This window comes from Delphinus delphis, chromosome 4, assembly GCF_949987515.2.
Source record: "Delphinus delphis chromosome 4, mDelDel1.2, whole genome shotgun sequence".
NCBI lineage: Eukaryota > Metazoa > Chordata > Mammalia > Artiodactyla > Delphinidae > Delphinus > Delphinus delphis.
The window spans coordinates 75,176,129-75,201,886 of NC_082686.1; the positions used below are offsets into that span (position 1 = coordinate 75,176,129).

Consider the following 25,758-nt stretch of genomic DNA (forward strand, 5'->3'; position numbering starts at 1 on the left):
GCTGAAATATCTGTATTTAGTAATTTGACCTTTAGAACGAGAAGATTCAATTGATACACTATGACATGTAGATAGCATAAAAAGATTTTTTTTTAAATCTTTTTTCAACAAATGTACAGCCTCCCACCACTCAGGTTTTCAACAACCAATCAGGTATCCGATAGGCGATGATCTTTATTTCACACATCTTTTTTGAAGGTGGGGACTGGACATGATAAAGTTGGACTCTACACTAGACTTCATTAAAAATACACTCAGAGAAAGGTTAAGTAGTCTTGGGGAAAATGTTTGACGAAAGCACAATGAACGTGGCCACATAATCAAATGATCACCTATAGGAAAAGCAAACCAGACAGCCTTAAACGACCCATCACCAAGAGTGGCCACTTTTTGAGAAGACTGATGGCTAACTTTGTGAGCTTATCTCTAAGGCTGAAAACTGCTAGAGACTTGAACACTACCTGTGAAAAATGAATCCATGAATTTCATTTAAAAGCACACTTGTGACTTTTCAGTATTATTCAGTACTGCTAGGACTGCCTTCTGGAGTGGACATGTTCAGAGTCCTCTAGAAGGGTTTGACCTGAGGATCCTCAGGATGTCCTCTGTGTTGCCAATTCTATTCCCTCACCCATAGGCCAGTGTGGAAATTTCACCACACCCCAGTCTCCTGTTCAGGGCTAAGATTTGTCCTCTGCAGTTATCTTTATTAAAAAGTAAGCACACCCAGGGAGACAGAACACATTAAGCTGCTGCCAATCTCACCCTGATTAGACAGTACTAGGAAAGAGCCTTTTTTTTTTCTTTTATAATTTTACTATTGAGAGTAGGACATAAAAGGGATACGAAACTGAATTTAGAATAAAAATGCAGGGATAATTTTGGATCATGCTGTCAGGTAGGAGACACACCTCCCAGAAGAACAGGGAGGAAGAGAGTTTATCTGCAGGAAGGGGGTTTATCTGCAGACAGAAATGGTGCCATAAGAAAGGGAAGGGATTAGTCAGGGAACAGGAAGAGAGACAGGGTCTCTACTTGCCCTGATGGTAGCACGTGACCCCTTCTGTTATCAGTATTCTTAACCCTGCAATTAGATTGTAAAGTATTTCTGGCCTGGGAGTAAAATCTAAATCAGTTTAACAGGTCCAAGACTTTCACTGAGTCATCTGTTTAGTTACTTTATCTACCATATTCCTGGTTCCCTCATTCCACCCCGAACCCCCTAAATTTACTTAAACTTTTCCTTTATTTAATGCCATACTTTTAATGATGGCACAATAAGGATGTCATTAGCTGGCAGTGTCATTTGTAGGGTAATGTTATAATATCTGATATAATCCCAGGGTATAGAGACCTGCATCCACTTCTCCCCACCTGCTGCCGATAAGAATTCCACTGGAAAGGTATTAAAAAGTAGTGTGTTTCGTTCAACACATAATCAATAAAATGCAAGGGTAAAATCATGACACTCCTTGACATAGTAAAAGCCTTGAAAAGTAACACAGGATATTGTTTTCTAAATATGGCACCTTAAACCTACATTTAATGATCTCTTGCTAAGGTTAAGAGGGTCAAACTCTTGAAATACTTCAAAATCCAAAGGGAATGATGGAGCTTTGTAGGAGTAACAGCCCACTCCAGCTTCTCACATATTCCTTACAAATGAGTCGCTTCCAGGGAAATCACTGGATCCGAAACACTGGAGCCGAGAGTTCCTTCTCCCATTCACCCCCTGCCCCCATCTACACAGGAGCAAGGAGATGGGTGTCCAGCCTCAAATGGTTTATTAATCAAAAGTTCTTCAAGCTGCCTAACCACATACTGAATTTCCAAAATTCTTTTCTCACCAGAAAAGGAATATGAATTTTGATGTCAACCCCAAAATTGGGGGCTCTTAACATTTTTTTTCAAAATCACATATAAAAGGTTCTTTATCCCTCTGGCAAATACAAAATAGTTACCCTCAGGGGAAAGGAAAACAATATTTATAGAAGATAAATGATGATGTGATATTAAGATCCTCTGCTGGCTCACTCAAAAGGCTACTGCTTCTTACTCAAGCTGCCACAGGAAATCTATGCTAGTAGGGAGAAAAATTTCCATGGCTCAGTGATGAGACAATACCAGTAAACAATTTATTAAAGAGCCTGCCATCCATCATGGGAATTTGGAACAATAATGATACATTGAAAATAAGTATTCATCCCAAGTTTCTTTTCTTCCTCACAAATTCCTTCAGCTCCAATATCTCTTCAGTAAATTAATAGTATTTTGCTCTTAGTCTTTTTGGAAACAAGCCAAGGAAAGAGAAGGCACCAGCGGCAGCTGCCACAAACCCAATGGTACTTATTGCTCGGTTGGCCTATAAGGAAACAGGAAACAAACAAAAACACATCTTATTCTAAAAGCATCTCAGTGTCCTAAACCCCAGCTTTAGCTTGTTTCCTAAACTGAAGACCCATTTTAATGTACAATGGATGAATTCAAAACTCAATGCAAAATTAAAATTCTGTATGCAGATGAAATAAATTTATAATTATTATAATTATGACAAAGATAGAAATACACATAGGTAGAGATCCCTCATTTTTTTTTTTTAAGAAGATGTTGGGAGTAGGAGTTTATTAATTATTTTATTTTTGCTGTGTTGGGTCTTCGTTTCTGTGTGTGGGCTTTCTCTAGTTGTGGCAAGCGGGGGCCACTCTTCAGCGCGGTGCACGGGCCTCTCAGTATCGCGGCCTCTCTTGTTGCGGAGCACAGGCTCCAGACGCGCAGGCTCAGTAGTTGTGGCTCACGGACCTAGTTGCTCCGCGGCATGTGGGATTCTCCCAGACCAGGGCTCGAACCCGTGTCCCCTGCATTAGCAGGCAGATTCTCAACCACTGCGCCACCAGGGAAGCCCGAGATTCCTCATATTTTTATAGCTTCTGAGAGTTTACAAACTCATTATGCCACAATTCCTAATAATTGTCATAGTACCCCTGGGAGGTAGCATTACTCCTGTTTTGTAAAACTTGAGAAGTTAAAAGTGATTTGCCCGAGGGAGGTCGTACCACCAGGATGTTTAGATATAGTTTAGTCTTGAACCATGTGTTCTCCCCCTATGAAACCCCTACCCCCTAAACACATACTGGTTTGGTTGATTCTGTATCAAGGTGAATATCCTGTGTGTGTGTGTGTGTGTGTGTGTGTATTGGTTGAGGGGTGTAGACATGATAAGAAAGTGGGAGCACTCATTCAAGAAGTCTATTAAAAAGATGACAGCATTTGGATGGACCCGTATGTGTGTGTGTGTGTGTGTGTGTGTGTGTGTGTGTGTGTGTGTGTGCTCCTTGACTTCATGTCTGTTAGGAAAATAATTCAGGGATGTGACTTGAGCTCAATACCTATAGGCTCTTATTTGGTAGATACACTTTCTATTCTGATAAACAAACTTCAAGAGAAGTCAATACTGATGATAACTATCATGTCAAAAAGTAATTTCTCATGTAGATAAACAAAAATAAACCACTCTCAAGCTCAATTGTCCATAAAGGAGCTCAGACATTTATATCTTTAAGGGTATTAATCATCATCATGATGATGGAACTGATGAATATTCATGGTTTCATGGCACTCAACTAATATCGCCTTCCATCTGCAGTGCAATTTTATGACCCAAAGGTCACATTCAGATACTTCAGAGTCATCAGGTATTCTGAAAACGACAGTTATTCTCTGGGAGTTAAGAATCGGGCTTTCAAATAAAGCAAAACATTTTTCCTAAATTACTCTGGAGACCAGCCCCAGTGCTGGAAAGTGTGACCCAGCTCACACTGGAGCATGCCCTCTGTCTAACCCACAGCCCTCCACCACGGAGCCTGCCACCCCCATATGCCACATAATGTTCCCTCCCTAACTGTGGGTTCCCTATGGGGAACAGGCAGCATGGGTTCTAGCCAGGACAGAAGCACAATGGCAAGAGTATTCACTTCATTACATCATCCTGTGGTCTGTAGGGACGAGGACTATAATTATAACTCCCTGCTCTGTTACCATCCCCAGTTGCCAAAGAGAACGACACTGGCAAACAACTGAAAAATCCTATTTTAGTTTACAATTCTAATTTAATGTATTTGGTTAGTTGGTTATTTCTTTTATCTGTAATTTTTAATTAGTTGCTACCTAAGTTGCTTCCCAGGAGAGAGTCAGAATTCACTATAGCATAGAGCTACCCACATAGCTCATGGGGAGCAAAAAAGGGCTGGGAGATATAAGATACCAGACAAAATTCCAAAGAGGGGCAGAATCAATAATCAGACAGGGAGTAAGGATTATAAACCAAGCCCAAACCTCATGCAATTCCAGGCAGATGCTAGATTCCAAGGAGGGCTGATACAGGAAAATATGGCAGGCAATGCAAAAACAGGAAGGTGCAATTGGTGTCTTTAAACAGAGATATCAAATGGCAGCAGAGGACAGCCCTGGGAAAATGGCAGGATCCTGTGGGTGGGGTGGCCCCAGCTAGATGCAGTCCTAACTCATTGGGTATCTTTCAGCCACTAGAAACATAACATGTGAGAGAAATCCCATAAATCTAAGAGACCTGGGGAGGGGACAGACAACTTAATACTAACTCAAAATCCCCTGAGATTGCACAGGCAAGATACAATTGTAATAAAGCCACTTCCAGCATGCAGTTTCCCAAATCCCAAACATTTATTTTTTTCAAGTTGCATTCTAAATGGAAAAAGCACATGTAATTTGGACAATCCCTTAGAGTTATGTGTAATGGGATCTAACCTGCAAGATTATAAAATCCCAGGATTTTTGTGGTGAAACAGCATGAACAAGAGCTTTCACTTCATGGCTGATTTAGGATTATAAGATCACCAAATCCTATCCGGCACACTTCATCCTTTATAGGGCTTTCAGGGTGGGGGGGGGGGCATGGTAAACAACCCATTCTGAGGATCTATATATACATGCTCAATGAAATGTTAGCTATAACTGAAGCAGCTGGGTCCAGACATCAGTTTAGCTGGGTCACAGATAACTGTAGGGGTTATCAAAATCCCTCTTCCCCCAAGACTCTAAGGCTGCAGTGCTAAGCAAAGAAACACAGTCAGCGTGTAGTGTCAGCTTGTCCAAGCCCATTCAAGGGTGCTGCTATCTTCCACAAAGATAGACACATTTTAATAACTTGTTTAGACTCGAACAGTGAGAAATGTTGATTTTAGGAATTTGTAAAAATAAGGAAAAGACAAGCCACAGGCTGGAAGAAAACATTGGTGAAAGGCATATTTGATAAAAGATAGTTTTCCAAAATACGCTAAGAACTCTTAAAACTCAACAATATGAAAACAAGCAAGCAACACAATTAAAATTGGGCTAAAGATCTCAAGAGACACATCACTAAATGTGATATGCAGATAGCAAATAATACATGAAAAGATGTCCAACATCATACATATTTAAGGAATTGCAAATTAAAACAATGGAGATACAACCATGTACCTATCAGAATGGCTAACCTCCAAAACGCTGACAGTGCCAAATGCTAAAGATTTGGAGCAACAGGAGCTCTCGTTCATGGCTGATGGGAATTCAAAATGGTACAGCCACTTTGGAAGACAGCTGGGCAGTTTCTTACAAAACTAAACATACTCTTACCGTATGATCCAACAATCATAATACTTGGTGTTTATCCAAATGAGTCAAAAATTAACATCCACAAAAGACCTATATGCAAATGTTTCCAGCAGCTTTTTTTCATAATTACCAAAACTGGGAAGCAGCCAAGATGTCCTTCAGTAGGTGAGTGGAAAAATAAACTGTGGTGCATCCAGACAAGGGAATATTATTCAGCGATAAAAAGAAATGAGAAACCAAACCATGAAAAGACATGGAAGAATTTTAAGTGCATATTGCTTAGTATGATTTCAACTATATGACATTCTGGGAAAGATAAACTACAGGGCAGTAAAAAAAAAAATCAGTGGTTGCTAGAGATTTAGAGAAAGAGGGAATGATTAAGCAGAGTATACAGGATGACATTACACAGTTGTCAAAACCAACAAAATTTACAACATAAAGAGTGAACCCTTATGTTAACTATTTTAGGGGAAGAAAATTTTTTCCTTTACCCATAACAAGTTCTCAGCTGAGGCTCTGTAATAAGAGGAAAGCAAACAGAAGTTTATTAAAATGCATATCTCATATACTCATGGGAGAAATTCAGGGAAGAGTAACTCAAAGAGAGAGAATAAACAAAACACAGCATTAGTAAAAGGAAAGGAATCATAAAGATCAGAGCAGAAATAAATGAAATAGAAACAAAGAAAACAATAGCAAAGATCAATAAAACTAAAAGCTGGTTTTTTGAGAAGATAAACAAAATTGTAAATCTTTAGCCAGACTCATCAAGAAAAAGAGGAAGAGGACTCAAATCAATAAAATTAGAAATGAAAAAGGAGAAGGTACAATGGACACCACAGAAATACAAAGCATCCTAAGAGACTACTACAAGCAACACTATGCTAATAAAATGGGCAACCTAGAAGAAATGGACACATTCTTAGAAATGCACAACTGCCAAGACTGAATCAGGAAGAAATAGAAAATATGAACAGACCAATCACAAGCACTGAAATTGAAACTGTGATTAAAAATCTTCCAACAAACAAAAGTCCAGAACCAGATGGCTTCACAGGCGAATTCTATCAAACATTTAGAGAAGAGCTAACAACTATCTTTCTCAAACTTTTCCAAAAAACTGCAGAGGAAGGAACACTCCCAAACTCATTCTACAAGGCCACCATCACCCTGATACCAAAACCAGACAAAGATAATGCAAAAAAAGAAAATTACAGACCAATATCACTGATGAATATAGATGCAAAACTCCCCAACAAAATACTAGCAAACAGATTCCAACAGCACATTAAAAGGAGCATACACCACGATCAAGTGGGATTTATCCCAGGGATGCAAGGATTCTTCAGTATACCCAAATCAATCAGTGTGATACACCACATTAACAAATTGAAGGAGAAAAACCATATGATCATCTCAATAGATGCAGAAAAAGCTTTCGACAAAATTCAATACCCATTTATGATAAAAACTCTCCAGAAAGTGAGCAAACAGGGAACCTACCTCAACATAATAAAGGCCATATATGACAAACCCACAGCAAACATCATTCTCAATGGTAAAAAACTGAAAGCATTTCCTCTAAGATCAGGAAAAGACAAGGATGTCCATTCTCGCCACTATTATTCAACATAGTTTTGGAAGTCCTAGCCATGGCAATCAGAGAAGAAAAGAAATAAAAGGAATACAAATTGGAAAAGAAGTAAAATCATCACTGTTTGCAGATGGCATGATACCATACATAGAGAATCCTAAAGGTGCCACCAGAAAACTACTAGAGCTAATCAATGAATTTGGTAAAGTAGCAGGATACAAAATTAATGCACAGAAATCTCTTGCATTCCTATACACTAACAACAAAAGATCAGAAAAAGAAATTAAGGAAACAATCCCCTTCACCATTGCAACAAAAAGAATAAAATAACTAGGAATAAACCTATCTAAGGAGGTAAAAGACCTGTACTCAGAAAACTATAAGACAGTGATGAAAGAAATCAAAGATGACACAAACAGGGGCTTCCCTGGTGGCGCAGTGGTTGAGAATCTGCCTGCCAATGCAGGGGACACGGGTTCGAGCCCTGGTCTGGGAAGATCCCACATGCCGCAGAGCAACTAGGCCCATGAGCCACAACTACTGACCCTGCGCGTCTGGAGCTTGCGCTCTGCAACAAGAGAGGCCGCGACAGTGAGAGGCCCGTGACCACGATGAAGAGTGGCCCCCTCTCGCCGCAACTAGAGAAAGCCCATGCACAGAAACAAAGACCCAACACAGCCAAAAATAAATAAATAAATAAAATTAAAAATTAAAAAAAAAAAAGATGACACAGACAGATGGAGAGATATACCATGTTCTTGGATTGGAAGAATCAGTATTGTGAAAATGACTATACTACCCAAAGCAATCTACAGATTCAATGCAATCCCTATCAAATTACCAATGGCATTTTTTTACAGAACTAGAACAAAAAATCTTAAAATTTGTATGGAGACACAAAAGACCCCGAATAGCCAAAGCAATCTTGCGGGAAAAAAACGGAGCTGGAGGAATCAGACTCCCTGACTTCAGCCTACACTACAAAGCTACAGTAATCAAGACAATATGGTACTGGCACAAAAACACAAATATAGATCAATGGAAAAGGATAGAAAGCCCACAGATAAACCCACGCACCTATGGTCAACTAATCTATGACAAAGGAGGCAAGGATATACAATGGAGAAAAGACAGCCTCTTCAATAAGTGGTGCTGGGAAAACTGGACAGCTACATGTAAAAGAATGAAATTAAAACACTCCCTAACACCATACACAAAAATAAACTCAAAATGGATTAGAGACCTAAATGTAAGACCGGACACTATAAAACTCTTACAGGAAAACCTAGGAAGAATACTCTTTGACATAAATCACAGCAAGATCCTTTTTGACCCACCTCCTGGAGAGATGGAAATAAAAACAAAAATAAACAAATGGGAGCTAATGAAACTTAAAAGCTTTTGCACAGCAAGGAAACTGTAAACAAGACGAAAAGATAACCCTCAGAATGGGAGAAAATATTTGCAAACGAATCAACGGACAAAGGATTAATCTCCGAAATATATAAACAGTTCATGCAGCCCAATATTAAAAAAACAAACAACCCAATCAAAAATGGGCAGAAGATCTAAACAGACATTTCTCCAAAAAAGACATACAGATGGCCAAGAGGCACATGAAAAGCTGCTCAACATTACTGGTTATTAGAGACATGCAAATCAAAACTACAATGAGGGGCTTCCCTGGTGGCGCAGTGGTTGAGAGTCTGCCTGCCGATGCAGGGGACACGGGTTCATGCCCCGGTCCAGGAGGATCCCACATGCCACAGAGCGGCTGGCCCCGTGGGCCATGGCCACTGAGCCTGCACGTCCAGAGCCTGTGCTCTGCAACAGGAGAGGCCGCAACAGTGAGAGGCCCTCGTACCGAAAAAAAAAAAACTACAATGAGGTATCACCTCACACTGGTTAGAATGGGCATCATCAGAAAATCTACAAACAACAAATGCTAGAGAGGGTGTGGAGAAAAGGGAACCCTCTTGCACTGTTGGTGGGAATGTAAATTGATACAGCTACTTTGGAGGGTGGTATGCAGGTTCCCTAAAAAACTAAAAATAGAATTACCACATGACCCAGCAATCCCACTACTGGGCATATACCCAGAGAAAACCATAATTCAAAAAGACACATGCACCCCAGTGTTTATTGCAGCACTATTTACAATAGCCAGGTCATGAAATCAACCTAAATGCCCACTGACAGACAAACGGATAAAGAAGATGTGGTACATATATGCAGTGGAATATTAGCCATAAAAAGGAACGAAACTGGGTCATTTGTAGAGATGTGGATGGACCTAGAGACTGTCATACAGAGTGAAGTAAGTCAGAAAGAGAAAAACAAATATCGTATATGAACACATATATGTGGAATCTAGAAAAATGGTACAGATGAACTGGTTTGCAATGCAGAAATAGAGACACAGATGTAGAGAACAAACGTATGGACGCCAAGCGGGGAAAGTGGCAGGGCGTGGTGGTGGTGGGATGAATTGGGAGATTGGGATTGACATATATACACTAATATGTATGAAATACATAACTAAGAACCTGCTGTATAAAAATAAATAAATAAAATAAGACACAAAGAATTCCGGCTTAGGCTTATATAGCATCTTCCACAAAGAACAATAAATTTGTGGAGAAATGACAGGACACAGGAAAGTGGTTCGCCTTCCAAGGGCAACAGTCTGTGGGAAGGTAAACATACAGGAAACTAATGGTAAACAGAGGCTTGTATGTAGTTTGCTATGTAGATACCTCTAGTGCCCTCTCTAGGCTGATAAGGGTCTTACATTAACCACTGGTTGTCCCTGATGATTAACTTTTGTCCTTCCTGGTAGAGTGGGGAGGAGGAACACCTTTGAAAATTTATGTCCTGCTTTTAGGCAAATAGGGGGAGAGCAGAGAGCTTTTCTTGCAACCGCTTCTACTCAGTTGTCTCTCAACTGCTCAAAATAATCCTTATGCCAAAGTGACATATTTGCGGGTGGCATATTCTGGTTTCCTTCACTATGGACTCTGGTTGATAAGGATGTACCAATGTTGGTTCATCTTTTGTAACAAATATACCACACTGCTGTAGGATGTTGACAGTGGGGAAGGATACATTTATGTGTGTGGGAGGGGGAGTATGTGGGAACTCTCTATACTTTCAGCTCAATTTTGCTGTGAATTTAAAACTACTCTAAAAAGTAAAGTCCATTAATTTTTTAAAAAATACAGAAAAGGGGCTTCCCTGGTGGCGCAGTGGTTGAGAGTCCGCCTGCCGATGCAGGGGACATGGGTTCGTGCCCTGGTCCGGGAAGATCCCACATGCCGCGGAGCGGCTGGGCCCCTGAGCCATAGCCGCTGAGCCTGCGCGTCCGGAGCCTGTTGCTCCGCAACGGGAGAAGCCACAACAGTGAGAGGCCCGCGTACCGCAAAAAAAAAAAAAAAAAAAAAAAAAAAAATACAGAAAAGTACAAAGAAGAAAAAGATGGGGCCACAATCCTTCCACCTTCCTAACCTTTTTATGTATTTATAGTTTTTTAAATTGGGGGAAATACACAGCCATTTCCCAAGGATACTGTTCTATGCTCAAGACCCCTAAGCCTTAAAGGGACCCTGGAAAACAAATCTAATATTAGTTATTATTAGTACTAACACTATTAATTAGTGATAGAAATAAAAATAACAATTCGAGTGCTGTAGTTTCTTAGATCAGAGAATTTTACTAAAGAGTGTCAACAAAGATCTATAAAATTGCTAAAATACTGAAATTAAAAGTAGTCTATGAAAGTACACTTTTTATTGGGATGAATAATATGTAACGGAGTATGCTAAGAGACTTTAAAAATCTCTTACAATCTATAAAACAACCTCGCTTTATAGATTAGGAAACTGATAAACAATGTGTCCAAAGTCATCCAGCTATGAAGTGGTGAAGATGGGGCTCTAGCTCAGATCAGCAGAATTCCAAAGCTTAGGTGTGTCCTTAAGGCTGTCACTACACCATCTTCATCAGAACCTGCTAAAGAACAGTTCTATTAGTTGTTAAAAAAATGGTTACTTTTTCATGGGTCTTGACCTGGGTATGAAAGGTGGAAAGATGATAGATTACAAGTGAGAGTCAAAGCAAAAAGATGGCTTTAATTCCTTTTGATTTAGCCACATTAAAAAAAAAATACTGATTGAGTGCAGTGGACAATTTTGTCATTAACAAACTTTATTTCTTAGCCATACCACTACTTTTCAATGCAAAGGTGAGCTGAAACTTGTGTGCACGTCCTCTGTGTTTTGGATCAGAAGCAATTTATTGCTACATGTGAATAGAACATTCATTATGGTAATGCACTTCCTAATAAAAATGAATTTCCAATCAAATTACTTCTTAATAAAAACAAATGTATCCTTTCATTATGTTCCATCTCCCATTTTCCCAAGCTTTCGTGAGCAGAATTGTAACTTCATTCCTCAGAATAGACATTTATATAACAGATCCACCATTTAAAGATACTGAAAGCCTTTACATATTCATTTTCTCACACCACTTTAATAAATCTTTAGGTTAAAACATCAATGATGGAATTGGATTGGTGGGAAGATAGGTAGGGAAAGGGCATGCTTTTAGTGAGGAATCTAACATACTACCGAATAGTGATGGTAAATAACAAAACTATAAGCTACTTCCTCTGGTGGGGGAAGTCCCCCTGGTGGCACAGTGGATAGGACTCCGAGCTCCCAATGCAGGGGGCCCTGGTTCAATCCCTGATCAGGGAACTAGATCCCACATGCATACTGCAACTAAGAGTTCGCATGCCACAACTAAGGAGCCCTGGAGCCACAACTAAGGAGCCTGCTTGCTGCAACTAAGACCCGGCACAACCAAACAATAAATAAATAATTTTTTTAAAAGTCAATTAATTCACTGAAAATCCTCCAAAAGCTCAATGAATCAAAGGATCTCCTCAAAAGCACAACACTTATTTGAAACTAGCATCGCAAGGAAACAGAAGACATCTACAAAGCCACCAAGCTATGGCATCAGTTAGCCTCTTTCAGCTAATGGAGAAGAATCTCACTATTACCATCTATGTTTTCGGCAAATGAACTCCCACTCAAAAATGTCAGCATTCTTTTCAGCATATTTTTTTCAGTATATAAAGTTACTGATTAAATTGCTGTATGGTGGGGTAATGGGAAAAAAAACTGAAGGACAGAGGGCAATAAGAATGACAGAAAGCTATGGTCTTGACTGCTTCAAGTCCCGTCTAACCTAAATTCATGATACGAATGTTCTAGTCTCAGTGTGGTCATGAAATTGCTGCATGACCTTGGGCAACTCGATTCCCTCCTTTGTCCTTCAGTGTTCTCATATTTTCTTGTTCTTTTCCATTTGTTTGAGGCCTGAAAACTTGATCATAGTCAGTAGCTATTATTTTCCCAATGTAAGAAACTTCCATTTCTCCTAGAGAAAACTCACCTGCTCTGAAACTCCTTCTCCATAGCGGAGCAAAGTCACAAAATGCTCACAGTTGTTGACAAGTAAGTCATACTCCACCTCCTGTCCAGCAACAAACTCTGACCGCTGCATGACTTCTTCCACGGGGAGTGGTGGGTATGTTCCATCGTATTTATTGTTTATTCTGTATGTGTCATTTCCCACAACATCCTTCAAAAGCTGCATCTTCACCAGGGCCTTTCTGCTGAATACAGACTTGGCGCTTGTAAACGATGCAGAAATGCCATCGTCTATAAGGAGAATTCTGGTTAGCAAGATATAGCGACCCAGCCCAGTGAACTCCACTGCCATCCTAACTTATCCTCAAACCAGAAACCATTTAATCTTACTAATAGTAAACCCTCATTCTCTAATTTATCACTAACATCTGTTCAATACTATATGAGTGAGAATATAAGAAAACTTTTTGAAAATCTATATCTACCTATCTTTTTGAAAATTTATAGAACAAATTGGGTGGGAAAACTCTACCTATTTTTGAGGAATAAGTTCCCTATCAATTGATTATTATTAGGGATCTTGGCATATGTTTCCAACAAAGTACAGATAAGATCATTGCCCCCTTTTTCTATGACGCAGTCTATTTTTCAGCATTTGAACCCTTCCAAACTAATACCATTGGGCTTAGCAGTAGTGCATTACGATTAGTGCTCTTGTCCTGTATCTAAGCAGCTCTCCTTACACCCAGCTCTGTTTTTACACTTGTTCTTTTAATTAGGCTTCACTTTGAAACCTGCAGGGGACCCCAGTCTTCTCAGGGGTCAGTTGGGATCAGGCTGGGGCCCTGCCTTTGTTTTGCTAGTTCCTTTAGCCAAGAAACTAAGTCCTAAAACTAAACCTAATGTAGTAGGCACTGTCCACTCTATGTGGCCCCTAGCTGTGCCCAATCCACCTGTCACAATTCCCCATGCCCTACCACTCCATCTTACTGCCTCTATTCGTAAGCATTGGTCTAGACTGCCTGAAACCTCTGTGTCCTGGCGTGCCGTGGTCAGCACCTGAGGCATCTGATTCCTTAGCGTTCAGCTTTAACACCAGGCCCTAGGCCCTCTCCATCTGCCCGAGACTGCTATGCTTGGCCATTGTTCAAGTAAACCATGAGATGAAGGGTCTCTGTATAACCCGTGTTATGACACTTTTCCTTTCAGTTATGACTAAAAGCAAACATTTTTTTCCACTCCTCTTTTTTTCTCTCCTCCAAAATCCTTTTCATTGGAGCAGCATTTCCAGTTAATTATCTTACATGTTAAAAGTTCTTACACATTACAAGTTCATAGGACACATATATCCTAGTTAGAATTATTCAATTTTTTTTTTTTTGACTAGTTTGATGTAATCAATTTACCGATGAGAAAATCAAAGCTTGGAGAGATAAACTGGCTTGTGGAACATCCCACAAGTAGTTAACAGAAACAGGAATTTAACTTCAGTCTACAGGATCAAAGGTCAGTGCTTGAACCACACTAAGATGGAGCTTAAGGTGGGAAAAAAGAAAACAGCACAGAAACCTCATATTATTTTCCAAATGTGAAAACTGCAGAGATAATGTAAAGAATTGCTTAGCGTTAATTATTAGACTCTACAGAATGAGTGGCTCTATATCGTAAATGTCATTTTATTTGCCATTTCCACTTCCAATATTCTAGAACAAGAGGCAAATAGCTCAAAATCTTGCAAAAATCACTTCATTAACAGTTCTCAGAAGCTCTCAAGATAGTAAGACTTAGGCCTATAAACACTTCTTTATAAAGGTATCTTGAGGAAAAATTATTCTAAGCAATTTGTTATTTGCATACATTTTTTCTTAATAATTTGTGCTCATTTCTAAACCTGTAGAAAATACAGAAAAATACAGCATAAACACATAAATAAATATAAACCACCTATTATCCTGCCACTCAGAAATAACTATTGTTATTATTTTGATGTATTTTTACTGTCTTTTATTATCACTTGTATACGTGTGTGTATATGTTTGCATTAACATGTATGTGTGTATATATGATTTCTTTGCAAACCAGGTACCATATTACACAATGCACTTTAATCTGGAATTTTCCAATAGCTATCATACAAGATCATCTTTCATGCAATTAAAGATGTCCAGAAATGATTTTTAGCTGTTAAAGTATTATTGTTTTAGTCTACTGAGCACCCCATCTTACCACTGCTTCTTCCTTTCTGGAAAAGACTCTTTCTAGGCAAGTCATACTATCCTATTCCTGCACACAGTTACGGTTCAGTGATGGACATGGGACCCACACCAGACAATTAGAGTCATTCTCCATGATTTTTCTTTTTTTTTTTTTTTTTTGCAGTACACGGGCCTCTCACTGTTGTGGCCTCTCCCGCTGCGGAGCAAAGGCTCCAGACGCGCAGGCTCAGCGGCCATGGCTCACAGGCCCAGCCGCTCCGCGGCATGTGGGATCTTCCCAGACCGGGGCACGAACCCGTGTCCCCTGCATCGGCAGGCGGACTCTCAACCACTGCGCCACCAGGGAAGCCCGACTCCATGATTTTTCTAACTGCAATGGGCAGGAAGTAACTCTCTCCTGTGGGTCACAAGCCTGTAAGGATGAGAGCCTAAGAATGCTTATGGTCATCAGCTCAGCTTCTTAGACATAGCCTGGGATAATGAAGACAATATACAGAAAAAGAATGCAGATGTGGGATGGAGAATTTTGATAGTGTTCAATCCCCTAGATCTGGGCATCCCTGAGGCCAGCACCATCTCTACTCTTTCTGTAGTTTCCTTCACTGAAGCAATGAATTTGCCGTTTTGTTTAAGTGAATTTGAATTTATGTTACTTGCAACTAAAAAATTCTGCCAGGCCTTCCCTGGTGGCGCAGTGGTTGAGAGTCCGCCTGCCGATGCAGGGGACACAGGTTCGTGCCCCGGTCCGGGAAGATCCCACATGCCACGGAGAGGCTGGGCCTGTGAGCCATGGCCGCTGAGCCTGCGAGTCCGGAGCTTGTGCTCCGCAACGGGAGAGGCCACAACAGTGAGAGGTCCGCGTACCGCAAAAAAAAAAAAAAAAAAATTCTGCCAAACACAGATACCTAATATCTTGTGGCTAAATCATAATTCACTTAACCATTCCCTTGCTAGCCATTGATCCATTCTGTTTTTTAAACCATTATAAATGAGATAGAAGTGAACATTCTCATACGCAAATATTAAATTAGTATCTCTAAAAGTATTTCCCAAGAATAGATTCATAGAGGTAAAATTACAGGGTCAGAGCGTATGAACTCCTTTAAGACTCTTAGCACATATTGTTAAATTGTTTTTGCGAACAATTTTATCAACTTATATTTCTGTCAACAGTATCCTTGTGTTCATTTCATTATACCTTTATCAACAGATTATCATTTTTTTAAATTTTGCTAATGTGAGAGGCATAAAATCTGTCATTTTATTTTATAATTCCTAGATGACTGAAAAGCTGAAACCTTTAAAAACAGTCTTCTACAGACTGTTCACAATCTTTTACCCATTTGTTTGTTGGGATTTGGGTGTTCGCTGCTGTTCCCTCAGCTTAAGGAACTCTTTCCCCAAATGTCACGTGCTGGGTTTCTTCACCTCTTTCAAGTTATGTCTCAAATGTTACTTTCTCGTGAGATTTTCCTGACAAGCTAATTTAAAACTGCAGCAGCCACAACTCCCCAGCACTTCCTATCCTGCTTCTATGATTTTCTCCGTTATCACTTATCTCTAATCTAACATTACTTTCTGTATTTTGTTCATGCTCCCTCTCTCAGGCTTGCTCTCTCCCTCTCTCCCTCTCTCCCTCTCTCTCTGTCTCTGTCTCCCTCTCTCTCTCCACTAGAATGTAAGCTCCACTGTGTAGGGACTGGCTTATGTATCCCTAGCATTTAGAATAGCCTTTGGCACATACTGGAAAATCTATAAATAGATGTTGAATGAATTGAAATCATCTATTTGTATTATATATAAAGACATTGTGACTCTTGTCATGTTTGTGGCAAATATTTTCCCCAGCTGATTATTTACTTTTTAACTGTGTTTTTTTAATCCAGAGGTTTAAAATTTTAATATTAATTGGCTTTTGTGATTTCTTCAATGCCACTTTAGTCTTAGAAGGTCCTTCTGTAAACCTACATCAGTTGGATTTATCTACTTTCTACATTTTATTTCTAGTCTGTTTTATTTTATGATTTTTTCATGATTCCTTCTTGTAACAAGAAAACTAAAAAGCTCCCAGGAGCTTCTGGAAACAAACCTTACCTAGAGGTGCTATGTTGATAACATACCCATCACCCAAGTACAGTGCCCAGTGTTGATAGCCAGGACGAAACACTTCAATCAAATCACCTGGCTGAGGGTTGCCAGGATAGTTCAAACTAAAGCAATCATTAAACGCCATCTGCAACGACAGACACAAAGAAGATCTAGCTGATATGACTTGGCAAAAGAAAATCAGTTCAAGGCTTCTATAGAAACATGGCAATACAGAATTTATTGGGATTGCATTCCTTATTAAATACTTAGATTCACACCACTGTCCTTTTCTTTCAATGATTCCTACACGGAATTATGTGTGCACACATGGACAAGTGGAGAAAGAATTTCTCTACTATTGCTTAATTTTCTATAGCAATGCTTCTCATACTGATTAACCCCAAGGCTCCTTTATTATAATAAGCATTTCATGATAATATCTGTTTTACTATGTAAATGTTCAGTTCATGACTACACAAAAAATATAATAAAGCACTTAGCATGAAAAAAGTCAGGATTCAGAAGCAGAAGATCATATAGTGATCTTTCATATAGTGACTTAGTAAAATCAAAAAGAGGTCTGGGTGTTCACGAACATTCTGTGCAAAAGTATACTTTATCCTGCAAAACTTACTCTGTGATTTAAGCGGACACAAGCTCCAGGCTCAGATGAGTGTCCAGTCAGATATTCAGGCATACTGTAGGACACAGGACCTTTCTTCCTTGTGCTGAACTGTGCTGTGCAGACCCAGGCACACTGGCCTCCACCTGAAACCATATACAAGTCCCCGTGTCCCTGTCCTTTGAAGAAAAAAGGCTTTTGCTTTAGTCTTCCAGGCTTCCCCTGAGTCTTAAAAGGCTGGCTCAAGAGTTAATGATTAGGAAAGGTGAAGAAGTAGAAAAAAAGAATAGCTGCTGGGTGGGGAAACTGGTAACAATTTAGACTATAAATCAGCCAGATAGCGGAGTCACCAAACTTCCAGTTCCCTGAAATATATAGATAAATATCTGACACACATTCCTAAGTTGTTTTTATAGGAAGCAGAACCCCATCAGGTGAAAACTACGACTTCAAGCACATAGACACAGACTGGTTGAAACCAGAAGATTAATGATGCTTGAAACTTCACCTTGATGCCAACCAAGCCGAGAATTGAGCACAAGCTGATCACACACCCTGTGGCCCCTCCCTCACCTTGCCTTTAAAAACCCTTCCCTGAAAGTCATTGGGGAGTTCAGAACTTTTGAGCATGAGCTGCCCATTCTTCTTGCTTGGCACCCTGCAATAAATGCTGTACTTTCCTTCACCACAACCCAGTGTCAACAGGTTGGCTTTGCTGCATGTCAGGCAAGGGGACCCAAATCCAGGTTCGATAACACACCCACTAAATATCAGTAAACACCCTTTGTCATTGTGACAACCACAAACACTCTCACAGATTTCCACCACTCCCCAACTGCCCCACTTACTGTCTGATTCCTCATTTCTGATTCCCAAAACAGTGCAAGGTGGGACAACTTGGAAGGTTGGGAAGTTCATCATATTGATGGGTATGTCTGAAAATTCACAGTTTGGTGAATTTTTTTCCTTTTAAGTCAGTACTTTTCAGAAAGAACATATAAGTCTCTGATGGTTGATTTTTATGGAACATTACATTTTCTATGTACAGCATCCAAGTAGAAGGATTCAGTAAGAGGAAGTTATGTACATTCATTGATAATAAAAAGGAGATTTCATGTTATAACCATGTTGGATATCTAATTGACAACAGAGTATTCCTCTGCATCTCTCACTCTAATGTAGATACATATACTCATTTACAAAATAAACCCAAGTGCCAGAAAGGGAAACTTCCAAATCATCTAAATTATAATTATAATAGCATAGGCAAAGAGCTTGGGGATACAGACTATCATTTTCCTGGCACACTAAAAGTCTTTTTTACAACAATTAATATTGGGAGGGTGTTTTCCCAAGTATTTGTATGCCATCTGTTGAAAACTTCAATCATCATACTGTCACAGAAATGAGGCCAAATGCAAACTGTCCATCTGTTGAAAAATAACTATTAAAACAACTTTATGGAAACTATTAAGTCTAACCACCCTCTCAAATATGTTTGAGTCTTATTAATATGGCAGTTCACAATTTGGCCACATGGGCACTAAAAGGAAAAATAGATACTATACTATGATATAAACAAACACATTTCCCATGAAAAGGAATCAGCAAGCACACACAGCTGCCTGTTAGCATTCAGAGACCTAGCCAAGCTTACAATAATAACCACCATTTGAACAGAAAGTACTTTGTAGTGTAACAGTTTTTTTCAAGTGCACTATTCAATTAACCCTAATTCATTTTTTAAAAATCTACCATGATTTGAGTTTATTATGTTATTATCACATTTTACAGCTAAAAAGTGATATTAGCAAATGCCAACCTTTTTAAAATACTCCCTGAAACACTTGTATTATAAAATACGGAGGGAAAAATAACTACCCTAGGTGTGAGAGACATGAGTTCTTGTTTCAGGTCTTCTCCATGCTAGTTCTGTCACTTTGGGACTTAAATGTAAAATATAAAATTATAAAACATAGAGGGAAAAATACATAGGAGAAAATCCTCAGGATTTAGGGTAAACGAAGAGTTCTTAGACTTGACACCAAAAGTATTATTCGTAAAAGGAAAAACTGACAAATTGGATGTCCTCAAAATTCAAAACTTTTGCAGCACAAAAGACCCTATTAAAAGGACAAAAAGACAAGCTACAGAGCAGGAGAAAATTTTTGAAAACTACATATCCAAGAAAGGACCAATAGCAGCAACATACAAAGAACTCTCAAGACTTAACAATTAAGAAGCAAAGAATACAATTAGAACTTGAGCAAAGGACACAATGACACCTTTCATCAAAGAAGAGTCGCAGATGTCAAGCCATGTTAAACATCAGTGGCTATTAGGGATATTTAGATTAAAACCATGATAGCACTACATACCTATCACAGTAGCTAAATTAAAAAATTGTGACCAGAGAAAATGCTGGCAAGAATGTGGAGTCACTGGATCACTCATTCACCGGCTGTTGATAATATAAAATGTTGCAGTCACTCAAAGTAGTCTGGAAATTCCTTTAAAAACTTACCTTGTAACTAAAATATGGTCCAGCAATTGCACTCCTAGGCGTTTATCCCAGAGACTGGAGGCATTAAAGACTTATATTTGCACAAAAACCTGTACACGAATGTTTATAGCATAATAGGCCAAAACTGGAAACAACCCAGATGACCTTCCATGGGTGAACAGTAAACAATTTGTGGTACACCCATACCATGGAACACTACTCCTAAGGAGTCAAAAAGAACAAACTATTAATAAATGCAACAACACAACCAAGGATGAATCTCTAGAGAACTGTGCTGAGTGAAAAAAGCCAGTGACATGACATGTTATATATATGATTCCATCTATACAACATTTTGACATGACCTAATTATAGAAACAGAGAACTAATAATGGTTGCCAGGGGTTAAGGAAGTGGTAAGAAGGAAGTGGGTGTGGCTATAAAAAGGCAACATATGAAAGATGCTAGAGAGGGTGGAATGCTCTGCCTCTCCATGTGGTCCATGTCAATAACCTGTTTGTGATACTGCAGTGTGGTGTTGCAAGATGTTACCACTGGGAAAAACCTGGCAAAGGTACAAGGGATCTCTCTGTATTATTTCTTACAACTGCATGTGAATCTACAATTAGCTCAAAATAAAAATCTTTAATGAAAAAAAAAAAAGATCAATGTATTTTTCCTCCCCGCAGAGCATAGAAGAAGACCAATATGGGGAAGTTACAATGAGGCAACTTTTAGCTGTATACGGGGAGAATTTCTCTTTTATTGAAAGTGATCCAACAATGGAATGGAGCACCTTGTACAGATATCAGTCTCTGTCACTGGGAATGTTTAAACACAGTCACAGTTGATAAAAATAAGATTTCCATGGGGCGGGGGGGAGGCGCTGGTAAGGTGAGGAGGCCTTCCGAGGTCCCTTTCACCTCTAGTGTTCATCTCATTCTATTTCCCAGAAACTGTGCAATCCTCAAATCAACAGCACAAAGTAGATATAATTATTTCCCCCATTTTAAGTATGAGGAACCTGACGTTCACAGCAGTTCAGAGACTCATCCAAAGTTACACAGTGGGAAAGGGCAGAACGCACATCTGGACTCAGACTAGCCTGCATCCAAGGTCAGGCTCCTCATCCTTAAATGCTTGTCCCCGTGTGCACTATACCTCCTCCCTTGCTGACCTTTCTGCAGCCCTTCTTGCACGCTGTGAGACTGGACAACAGTTGTGAGCTGATGATTACAATCACCTTTTTAGAGACGAGGAAACTGAGACTCAGATGAATTAAGTATCAGAACTAAAAGTCACACAGGTAGTAACTGACAGAACTAGAATTCAATCCCAGGTCTGTCTGCTTGTTCCAGACTGCATGCTCCTTCCTTACTCCACTGATTAACATCACTAGCCAAAGGAATTGCTACTAAACGATATTTCATCTTTTCCCCCCTCTCAAATATTCATTAGATAGAGAAGCTGCAAAAGCATACAGAATGTATATTTCATAAGACAACACAGGAAGTTTTTAAACATTCATATGTGGAACCAGTGAGTAATAGGAAGTGGAGCCTTGGGGAACCCCTGCTCTTCTGCAGGGGAGGTGTCAAGATGAGAAGCTTCTAGAAGCTTTTAGAAGGTTCCCAGACTCATCATACCTTAGGGAAATGGCTAAAACCTGTCTGCTTGGGTAATTTGATTTACATGGACATCTACCCATTCCATTCAAGTGCAAGTGTGTTATGTAGTGCTTCACGAACATGATAATACAGAACGAATTAAAGATACATTTTTAAGTCCTCTGCTGAAATCTTTGTGTGTCACCTTTAAGGTAAAAGTACTTCATTTTAACAGTTCATCTGCACAGAATTGTTTGACTAGTTTACAATAAAGAGTGTCTGTAATCTTTGTACAAGAAACTTCCTGTTTCATGCCAAAACAAGCTTCCTTGTTTATAGCTCCTTGTTGGTCCCCCAGGATGCATCAGAAGAAATAACGGCCCCCCTGCACAGATAGGGACAGGCTGATTAACTGCTGCTTGTGTCCCTGGGGCCACCTGTGTTACAAGAATACTGAGAGCACTTTTTCACAAACTACTCCCGAGGATGCTATTGGCGGTCTGAAACATAAGCACGGGCTGTCCCTACAGTCCCACAGTCTCCCAATTCAGTTTGGACCATTTCCCACTAAAGCTGCATTTTTTCATCCATAGCCCTAGGCTCCCAAAACGGCTAATTCACAGACCCTCAGAGCTGCCAGTATCCTTGCTCCCACATCCTCTCCCTACAGCTGAGGGTTCCAACTCCCAGCCAAATGAACCATCCTCAGCCATTGCCCCCTCATTCCTAGCTTGGAATCCCTCCGTGGATTCCCCTGTCGACTCCGAATCTCGCTCCCTCTGTAATCTTGGACTCCTTATGCATCCCTACATTCTAGGCAAACCAAACCATTATTCCTCACTCTCACCTGGAGTTATGTTGCTAGTACCGAAACTTCTACCTGGAATGCGCTGCCCATTTCCAAATGACCCACTCTTAAGGATCCAGATCAGATGTCACCTCCTCCCCAAGGTCCACCTCCTCTCAGCCACAAGTGACATCTCCTTCCGAGCTACCACTACTCCTTTCTCTCTCTAACGCCCACTGCGTTTGCTACACCTGCGTGAGTTACTGATGTCCGGGGAATTTTCTCTTCTGCTCCACGTGGAGGGCTGGTTCCTGTTTATCTCTACACCTGCAGTTTGCTGCAGAGTGGCTGTCACAAGTAACTGCCCAGGGAATGTTTAATAAATGAAGGAACTAGGATCCCGAGCCCAGGGAGGCCAGAGCGGCTGGGCTTTTCCAGCACACAAATTACATTAATAGTCCTGAATGCCACAGTGATATCACCATTCATAGTTCCAAAACCTAATATATTATAATAATAAATACTTATTATTCATACTCATTTCAGTGAAGACGGTGGATACAAGGCCTTAGTAAGCAAGACGAGGTCCAGTCCTGGTTCTGCCACTTGATAGCTGTGTCACACGGGAAAGCGAGTCTCTCTTTCCCCATGGACTCTGTTCTCCCACTTGCAAGAAAAGAAAAATGGGGGGGGGCGAGGGGGGAGGAGGGACATAGGTTAAATGAGAAGCTCTTTACTGGTCCCTGGGGCTCTCTCGTCTGAGAGCCAGTTCAGCAAGGCTGTCGGGGTCCTAGAGGTCCTCCCTCCCCCTCCCCAGTACACCTCACTCTGAAGCCTGGGTTATTCTCCCCACAGGTGGCAGCGGCGAGGGTCCTGGGGTCGCGCCGGCCACGCCGCTGCTGCCCCTCCAGCTACCGGCCGGGGGTCCACTCTATCTGCGCCCGGGGGAGGGCACGGCGGCAGCGGCGTACTGCCGGTAGCCAAGGCCGGCCTCCGGCGCCAACGCCACCCCGCCGCGCGGAAAGGCCCCGGCGCTCCGACGGTGCAGCGCACGCTCGCTGCTCCTGCCGCCCGGGCCGGGCTGCGCCACCGCCTGGGGACCCTCCGCCCGCCCGCCCGCCTCCGTCCCCTCCGCACCCCTGGGAGTACCGACGCCACACCTGCTCTCCGCTCGCACAGACACACACACAAACCCAGCCGCCGAAGCGCAGCCCCAGCGCGGTAACTAACCGAGGACACCCTGCCCCGCCACTGGGACGTTCCTGCGTCAAATTTTCCCGGTACCAAGGGCTGGTCTAGACGCGGCGGCTGTACCGTTAAATTGTCTTGTTGAGCCCAGAAATGTTCGTGAGCTCGAATACACATTGCGTCCACTAGGAGCGCGCCCCTCCTCACTCTACACAAATTCCTCGGAGGCAGCAGAAAGGATCCTGGTCCCTGTGCCCCAAGAAAGCCTCTCAGTCTAAGCTAAGGTGGGAGGAGGGAGTGGCCTTAAAAAACCTCCCTGCTTCCCACCACACATACCTACAAAATGTGTACCCCGGAGCCAGTTCCGGCGCCTTTGGGGACTTTGGGGACACACGTGGACCCCACCCACTTTGGACTCCTCCCTGTCACCCCCCCTCCAGCCTAAGATCAACTTCAGAAGTGGGAGGAGGGCGGAAAGGAGGAAGGGAGGGTGCCTAGGGCCCTAGATGTCCAGGCACCAGTTTCTCCCAATGGGAAATTTACCTGGCTCCGTCCGATGGGGCCTTCCCTAAAGACACGACTCCCTCGGACAGGCCATTGCCCTCCCCACTTGCCCTGCCCTGTCCCTGACAAAGGTCTGATTCTAGATAGAGGAGCAGAGCAAGTCCCTTATTCTGCGCAACTGGCGACTTGGGTGTGCACGTGACAGAGCAGGGCCTAACTGAACCTCTTTCAGGCAATGGGCCAGCAGAGGCCTCCAGGAATATAGCCATAAGAGTTTAAAAATAAAGCTGGGCATGAAGAGTATCCATTTTCTCCTTGCTAAAAAAGGGAGGCCAAGAATAACAAACCAGCTAAGTAAGGAAGGCCCGCAGACTGCTAAGTGAACTTTTCGGAGCACAGCACAAGGACTTGCCTTCAAACAAGTCGTAACCTAGATTTTTACTCTGATATAAATGGACTCTCAGCTAAAAGGAAGGATTTTTTCCCTACTGATTCAAAGGCTGAAATAGCTCTCTAATTTTATGTTGTTTTGTCCCAATGGGATAAGAATGACCTAAAGATGCAGCCGCCTTTATAAAGGAATCAGGTTCCGTGGTGAAGGTTAAGGGTGAATCTGCAGGGTCTGAAATTGGGGTCTGGCTTTGGCATCTTTGGAAACAAAGTACTAGAAAGACATTGAAAACATGTGGGATCTAGATATACTTGTTGGCAAAGCAGAAACTCAAACACTTAAGAGGTTGTAGCTTTGTTTTTATGAGTTAATTTTTTTCTTACATGTTCCCTATTTAATGTATTTTTAGTTATAAACTGAATCAGATATACCTTTCAATACTCTTTTAATGTCTCAAAGAGAGATCCATAAACATGCATTTGCTTTATGTTCCAACTATTTCAATTGAGTCATCACTGAAAGCAGTGGTTCATGATTTTATACAGGAGAGTTATTGTGAGCATTTATAATGCCATCCTGCTTATGAGCTAAATTTATTATGTTTGCCAGGTTAATCTGTTTTCTCTAATCAGACACTTAATCATCCACTCTCCTCCCTGCATTATGGATTCATGAATCTGAACCGAGGAGGGTTGCTCAGTCAGGGCACAAGGATAAATTATCTTTTCATTTTGGGGGATATTTGTGGTTAAATGCAACATGATAGAATCAAAATGAAATAAATCTTGTAATTTTACTTCTAGATCCCTGCCAGGTATAGATAAAATGCATTCAGTTAAGAGTAAATTCGGTTCGATGCCTGAATGGAATTACTAGGGGAAACAAAGAAAGCTTTGTCGTTCAGGAGAACTCTGAGTTCTCCCTTCATTCCTACAGATTGGAGAGATAGTTAATCATTCCTTGGCAGTACTCTATGGATGACCAGTACAGAATTAAGATTTCCATCCTGAAAGAATGAGAAATTAGCCTCGGGTAGTAATAGCCGAAGTTTGTCTGAATCTGGAGTTGTAGTCCTGGGATGTCGAGGGCTATACATGGTATGTGATGGGAGCGGATGTTATAAAACAACCAAATAACTAATTCCCATTACTTCGGCTTTTATATTAAGTGAAGCACCACGTGGATG

General features: G+C 40.9%; 1 protein-coding gene across 3 annotated transcripts; it reads right to left on the reverse strand.

The window, feature by feature from the left end:
- Positions 1-1,958: 1,958 nt before the first annotated feature.
- PLAAT1 (phospholipase A and acyltransferase 1) lies at positions 1,959-24,302 on the reverse strand. 3 transcript variants are annotated; one of them, XM_060009951.1, is made up of 6 exons: positions 24,221-24,302; positions 23,027-23,155; positions 17,605-17,738; positions 16,977-17,115; positions 12,689-12,957; positions 1,959-2,362 (listed from the first exon to the last, which is right to left on the reverse strand). In XM_060009951.1, exons 2-6 carry the CDS (start codon positions 23,028-23,030, stop codon positions 2,261-2,263), a joined length of 648 nt encoding a protein of 215 aa, XP_059865934.1. In that variant the 5' UTR covers positions 23,031-23,155; positions 24,221-24,302; the 3' UTR covers positions 1,959-2,260. The 3 variants fall into 3 exon arrangements, with proteins under 3 accessions (XP_059865934.1, XP_059865933.1, XP_059865935.1); XM_060009950.1 differs by lacking the exon at positions 24,221-24,302 and adding an exon at positions 23,720-23,847; XM_060009952.1 differs by lacking the exons at positions 17,605-17,738; positions 24,221-24,302 and adding an exon at positions 23,720-23,847.
- Positions 24,303-25,758: the final 1,456 nt, after the last annotated feature.

Coding starts and splice junctions, on each gene's coding strand:
- PLAAT1 (XM_060009951.1), bottom strand. Junction 12,958..16,976: donor TATCAACATAGCACCTCTAG/GTAAGGTTTGTT, acceptor TTCTCCTTATAG/ACGATGGCATTTCTGCATCG. Junction 2,363..12,688: donor GAGAAGGAGTTTCAGAGCAG/GTGAGTTTTCTC, acceptor GTTTCCTTATAG/GCCAACCGAGCAATAAGTAC.